This window comes from Seriola dumerili, unplaced genomic scaffold (assembly GCF_002260705.1).
Source record: "Seriola dumerili isolate Sdu_G_001 unplaced genomic scaffold, Sdu_1.0 BDQW01000273.1, whole genome shotgun sequence".
Lineage (NCBI taxonomy): Eukaryota > Metazoa > Chordata > Actinopteri > Carangiformes > Carangidae > Seriola > Seriola dumerili.
Genome location: NW_019174528.1, coordinates 1,073,705 through 1,080,312, shown reverse-complemented (window position 1 = coordinate 1,080,312; position 6,608 = coordinate 1,073,705). Strand labels below are relative to the sequence as shown.

At 44.3% G+C, this 6,608-nt stretch overlaps 1 protein-coding gene across 1 annotated transcript in view; it reads left to right on the top strand.

Moving 5' to 3' along the window:
* abcf1 (ATP binding cassette subfamily F member 1) overlaps positions 1–6,608 on the top strand; it is a 13,777-nt gene continuing 7,169 nt past the window's right edge. The window contains exons 1-11 of the mRNA XM_022757370.1: positions 1–281; positions 2,247–2,293; positions 2,401–2,478; positions 2,595–2,724; positions 2,814–2,848; positions 3,828–3,905; positions 4,747–4,791; positions 5,000–5,080; positions 5,398–5,451; positions 5,533–5,607; positions 5,695–5,790. Of these exons, the coding sequence (XP_022613091.1) occupies positions 221–281; positions 2,247–2,293; positions 2,401–2,478; positions 2,595–2,724; positions 2,814–2,848; positions 3,828–3,905; positions 4,747–4,791; positions 5,000–5,080; positions 5,398–5,451; positions 5,533–5,607; positions 5,695–5,790 (780 nt within the window). The 5' untranslated portion in view covers positions 1–220. The remainder of the gene's footprint in view (positions 282–2,246; positions 2,294–2,400; positions 2,479–2,594; positions 2,725–2,813; positions 2,849–3,827; positions 3,906–4,746; positions 4,792–4,999; positions 5,081–5,397; positions 5,452–5,532; positions 5,608–5,694; positions 5,791–6,608) is intronic.

Here is a 6,608-nt window from a genome sequence, read left to right as displayed (position 1 = left end):
ATATTACGCACTCTGACACAGTAGGTGGCGCTGTGCACCTGTAAAGCTGGTTTGCGATCCGCCAAGAGAAGAAGAAGAAACTTTGTCGGCGACCCGGCTTCTGCATCATCACGTCACTGGGCCGCATGACATGTGTGTGTGGCTGATAAACGTCACTGGATAGAAAGAGGACAAAGTTTTAGCTTCGCAGTTTTCACAAAGTCACATTTCAAGCGACAAAATGCCCAGGAAGGCGAAAGAGGAAGCGGAGTGGGTGGACGATGAAGTCGCCCCGGCAGCTGGTGAGCTAACGTGAATGTTATGCTAACGTGAATGCTAGCAGCAGGCTAGCGGCACAGCTAGCGTTAATCTAGCAGTGAACGGGATGCGGTGTCAGCTGTGCAGGACTCCACTGAAAATCTTCCGTTTTTAACCCTAATCTTCTTATTGACAACAGCACGTGCCAGTCACACACTACTTTAACTCTGTCTTGACTCGTGATCATCTTCTGATCAATTCGGATTGAATTAAAAAATAAATAAATAAAGCAAAACATCTCAACTGTTCACGTTAGAATTGAAGTAAATTCATTAGCTACATAGACAGGGCCCTAAACGTTTTAATAAGAACATTAACATGATGTCATGTCATGTAAAAATCTAATCTAACCAGGTGCTGTGAGATGTATGTGCAGTTTACATGCGGTTGATTTCATCAGATAATTTGCTGCCAGGAATGTATGGACAAACAAGGCGGTATTTAATGGCTATATTTATGAATAAAGTTTGTTGTAACAGAAGGACACACGGGTCCACGTCAGCATCACCCTCACGATTAAAATTAAACCTAATTTAAACTGATTAGTGGAAAAGTGAAGGATGACCTGAACAGAGCACAGCTCAGCTAAAGCTAGCCACTGTGCGTCGGTCCTTTTGTGAAAGTGATGCAATGCTGCTGTGTGCACTGACACATGTGAGAGTGAAGGATCAGCCTCTCACAGTAAAATCAGATCCTATTTTATTTTTCTATTTTCTTTTTCTTTCTTTTTTTTTTAGCTTTGACTTTCTTTACCTGCATGAAACAAATGAAATGAAGCAAAGAGGATGGAAGTGCTGACTGAGGTTAATGTGCTGGAGTGTTGACTTTCCTATTGTGTGAATGGAGTTGAACCAGCAGCTCTTTATACAGCAGAGAGAGAGAGTGTGTGTTGGTACGGTGTCGCTCCACCACTGGCCTCCTCATAGATTGTCCAGGTGTAGTGAACTACGGTGGCCCTGAGGGCTCAACGCACTGCATCTTAAGAAAACGCATTCAAAGACACAAACACGCTGCAAATGTCAGAAAACATCTTCATCAATTTGACAAAAAAAAATCACAACACATGCAAATAAACAAACACGCAGAACATTCAGTCCTACAACACAACAGGAAGCGTCTCCAGGGGACACAAGCGTGGGCATGAAGGCACCCGGGTTCGAGTCCAACCCTGTGCGCCACATCATTCTCTCTCTCTCTCTCTGTTTCTCTCTCTATCAGAATTAAGGAAAAAAATAACATAAAAAGATGAAAATTGTTGAACCTGTTGGGACGCACTTGTTATCCAGTGCTTTAAACTTCCAAAGTCACAATTGGGCTTTCAACAGCAAGTCGTTGTAGGACTGAATGTTCAGCAAGTTTGTTTATTTGCGTCTGTTGTCAGATTGATGAAGATGCGGCCACATGTGGCACAGGGATGAAAGAGTGAAGCTGCAGCCCTGAAATAAGTTTTAAAAACACACAATCACAGATGGAAGCGTCTCACTCTGAAGCTCTGACACCGACAGGAGCAACAACCTGAGGTTGAGACGTGACAGATCTGTTTTACCAGTTAGCTCGGCAGCTAGCAGCTCACTCTCTCCCCACTGCGTCTGTGACCGTGGAAAAGAGCTTAATCGGCTATTATTAGCAGGTTTACTCACGTTTTACAAAAAGAAAACTGCTTATACCTGATCATTTAGGAGTAAAAAGAGTGTAAGTTACAGAGATGTGAGTGTGTGACAGCAGCCAAACACGACACAGTCTCTCCTGACCGCTCAAGATCAATGAGGCACAATAATCGTTTTATATTGATTATCTTGTTTTCATAATCGTTGGAAGCCAAAATCATAATTGAAAATAAAATTAGATTAATCGCCCGGCCCGAGGTCGTTGTTTGATTTCAGCTGCAGTGTGACCTAATGATGTCTGACGGTGCTGTGACTGTTCTCTCTGACATTTTCTTCCAACAGAAAAAACTGTGAAAAAGGGGAAGAAAGATAAAAAGGGGAAAAAGAGTGTGAGTACTTCCAGCGGCTCGTTGTTAAGATTCAAACTGCTTCAGAGCTGAAGTTCGACCTCTGTTGCACAGCGTGTCTCATTTGTTGTGTGAATGTGTTTCTCCAGTTCTTTGAGGAACTCGCCACAGATAGCAAACCTGAGAAGGCACAAGAGGCGGCTGTGAAAGAGACGCAAGGCAAACAGGTAACCTTCCCTCTGGACCGACTCTGACTCTGTGCAGTGAACTGGATAATGTGACTGCAGGTCTGTGCCGAAGCAAAGCTCTGTTTTCACGGGAAGATGTTGTTTTCGTTCTTCAGCCTCAGAAGAAGAAGAAAGACCGGCGGAAAGGAAAAGGTGGAGATGCAGATGAGGGCGATGATGACGACGATGTCATGATGAAGCTGAAAAAGCTCTCGGTGCAAGCAAGTGACGAGGAGGAGGAGCCAGGTACGGCGCCGCCGCACTGATCCTCACAGCTGAATATCTGTGATCTGTTCCGCGTCGGCTCATTGTTCATTGTGCTTCTCTTTCCACAGTCACGCTCCCCAGTAAAGGAAACAAGAAGAATAAGGTTTGTCATTACCTGACACTGCGTCACCTCTCCTGACTCTTCACATGAACCCGAACTACGTTTTCACATCGGCGGCTCTGCTGCGTCTGAATATTTTCACTCAGTTGCTCCCAAACTTCTTCGTAGCACCTTTTGTCACAGACTGAGCGAGCTGCTTCACACCAGGTCTGAGACTCAGAACCTGGACAAGTCTTTAAGAGCGAGTACAAGACAGGTCTCCACTGAACATGTGGGTCAGTAACTAAGTACTTTAATCCAAGTGCTGGACTGAAGTACACATCAGAGGTACTTGTACTTTACTTTCTGGTGAAGCAAGACAAAGACAAAGAAAGTGACATAACAACATAACAGAAATAACTGGGTGTTAGGTGTCGATGTTTTCTTTTCTTTTTTATCTTCTGCCCGGCGACAGTCAGAGCAGCCGCCATATTGTTTATTGTCCGTCCGTCAGTGGGAGAAGCGAGTTTTTAATGCAGGACTTTTACTTTGTATTGGAGTATTTTTATATTGTTGCATTGGTGCTTTTACTTCAGTTGTTGCAGCTCGTTCTTGAGGAAAAGAAAACAGCGTAAACCGGATGTGACAGGTAACTCCTCAGTGACGAGAGAAATAAAGATCCAGGTTTATCAAACTAAATAAAACAAAAAGAGGAAGAGTTATTTTTAAACTGACTTTCTAAAACAAAAATAAATCGATCACAACCAACAAAGAGTTTCCTCAGCTGATGATGTCAGGTCTGGGCGGGGCCTTTCAGGGACAGGTGTAACGGACACCTGAGCGTTTCACCATCAACAGTTCTCTTCATTCTGAATCACCGGTGTGTTTGATGGTTGTGATGTCGCTCGAGGAGGAGCACAGGGCGCCGTTTCACACGTACAGGGTCGGAGCCAATCGGAGGGAGAGTAGGGGGCGGGGTCTTCACAGAACGTCTGTGTGTGTGGGGGGGAATAACGTCAACATCATCTCTGGTGTCTTTCAGGGTGGAAACATCTTTGCTGCTCTCAGCCAGAGCCAGAGCGACGAGGACGAGGACCAGGACGAAGAAGAGGAAAAAAAGGTACAGGACTGTTTTTCACGCGGCTTAAAATTGGCACAAAACAAAAAGAGGCGTTCACTGATCGTCTCTGGATGTTGTCAGAATTGAAACGATGCTAACATGAATAATGATAATAATCAGCTTTATATAAACGGCGTCTTTCAAAACACGATTACAAAGTTCTTTACAAGACCAGATAAAACAGTTTAAAGGTTGAATAACGTTGTGGAGCAGACGAGCGGAAACATTCACATCGATTAAATGAATTGGTAAAATAAGAAAAGGGGGAATGACTCAATATAATAATAGATTTAAGAAGTTAGACGTAGATTCAGACCGAGAGCACCTGCACAGAATCTCTTACAAGGTTTCCTTAGTTAAGTAAAAAACTTAAGTAATTTACAGCAGTTAAATTGTACTGTTTCCATGGAGACGGTTGATTAGCTGGGATCTCGTCGTCCTGTTGTTTTGACGGGAACTTCACCAGCTGAACTTTGGCCTGTTTGTTCAGTTTAAGCTTCAACACAAACGTGAACATCTGGATTTATTTAAAGTAAAATCTGAAGGTAAAAACAGTTTTACGTCTCTTCTGCTCAGTGTGTGTGTGGATTAGTTTTCCTCTGTTTAACACAGGACGTTTCTCTGTCAGTTAATATTAATGTATTAAACTTGACTGAAGATAGGAAAGTGATTAAAGATCAATCGATCTAAACTGAGATCAGCTCCTGATCAATCGGTGGTGCAGTGAATTGAGTTTGTGATGTGGGAGTGTTTTCGTTGGCGTGTGGTCGCAGCAGTGATGAACTGACTTCCTGTTAAAGCTGTGGGTCTTTCTCTTTATGTCTGTGCGTCTTTGGTGCAGGAGGTTGACAAGGACAAGAGAAAAGAGAAATCTAAACCTGTGAAGGTGGGAGCTGGAAAACCTTTTTCTTTTCCTACGTCATCTGTTCTCTGCATCTTCCATCCACTCATAAAATCCACGTACAAACGCCGGCTGTGCAGCGCAGACCGGCGTTTTACTCTCATGTAACTGAATCAGTCTCAAGACGTTTCAGAGACGCTGCAGACTTCACAGTGATGTGTGTGTTTGAAATCAACAGGCTGCATCTGAGGAGGAGGAGGAGGAGGAGGAGGAGGAGGAGGAAGAGGAAGAGAAAACTATAAAGAAGACCAAGAAGGTGGAGGCCAAGTCCAAGGTGGGTTCTCAATCGTGGTGACGTCTCATTGGTCGCCTGTGGGTGACATCATATCCTCCATGATCACGTGTCGGTGTGTTTGTCTGACAGAAGCTCTAGTCTTAAAACACAGACACTTTTTACACCTTGGTGTCTCACAGCATCTGCATCAGGTCACTGGTTCAGACTCAGTGTCAGAGCTGAGGATCATTAATTATTTATTATATTAATTTGTTCTGGAGGCGGAGTCACTTTTCTGTCTCTTTACTCTCACTTTGATAAAATATGTTGCTCTGGCTCCAGATCCTGTTTCTAATCTTTGAATAATCTTCCTCTAGTCTCCAGAAAACGAGGAGGAGAAGCCGAAGAAGGGGAAGAAAGATCAGCACAAGGCGAGTGATGGGCTCAGGCTCAGTCGTTGGTTCTGATCCTGACGTTCACAACAGTGATGTGGTTTAACTGTGTCTCTGTAGAGAGGGAAACCTGCCGAGCGGCCGCGCAGCGAGGACGAGGAGGAGGAGGACAGCGACCGAGGGGACACGATGATGGTACGTTTGTCCTCCACTGAGCTCTGTCCTCTGCCGCTCTGTGCCGGGTCACTGGGTTAACTTGTCTCCTCCTCTGGCTGTAACCAGAGCGCTGAGGACGTGATCGCAGAGCAGGCCAAGCAGCAGGACGACGACCCGTACGCCAACCTCAGCAAGAAGGAGAAGAAGAAGAAGAAGAAACAGGTAATCACTACGTGCCGTGGTGGTGTAGTCATTAAGGTTCTCCACCTGTTGTACACGAGTGTGAAAACAGCTGCGGCTCCCAGACATCGGCCTTTTCTTTCAGGCGCCGTCGTCACAGTCCGTCCAGGGATCGCCATGATTAACGCAAATACAACCAATCCCTATGGATTCTGTGCGACCTTGCATTTTCATCCATTCACCAAAAAAAAGATGGCGGCAAAAAACCTTGTATTTTTTAATAAAAGCTGAAATCAGATGTTTCAGCTGCAACGAGCCTAAAACAGTCTGTAAATCCTGGAGGGAGTGAAAAATCTTTCATTTCAACTCTGGAAAAATGAGTGAAAACTAAAGTGTTAGAGAAGAAAGAGAAAAGGCTCGTATCAGATTCATCTGCAGCACCTGGGCAGGTGAGAGGGACATTAAACTACAGATAGACACACTGTTCATAACCACACACACACACACACACACACACACACACACACACACATACACTTCACGTGCACAAACACAGAACAGAATATTCATGTGTCCAAGGTCAGAAAAACAGCTGATCAGAGTTCAAGTTAAAATCCTTGAAATGACCTTTAACACTGAATCTCTCGGGGTCAGAAAACATTTTCTTATTGAACATTTTTCACTGTCGTGACGTTTTATGAACCATGTGGAAAACTGATTCATCAGAACAACGATTGGCTGTTTAACTGGTGATTAAAACAACTGTGTTCTCTGGATCTGGTTCTGTTAGATCTGACACAATGAGCAGGATGATGCTGCGTGGGTTCTCTTCTGGTTCTCAGTGGGTTCTCTTCCGGTTC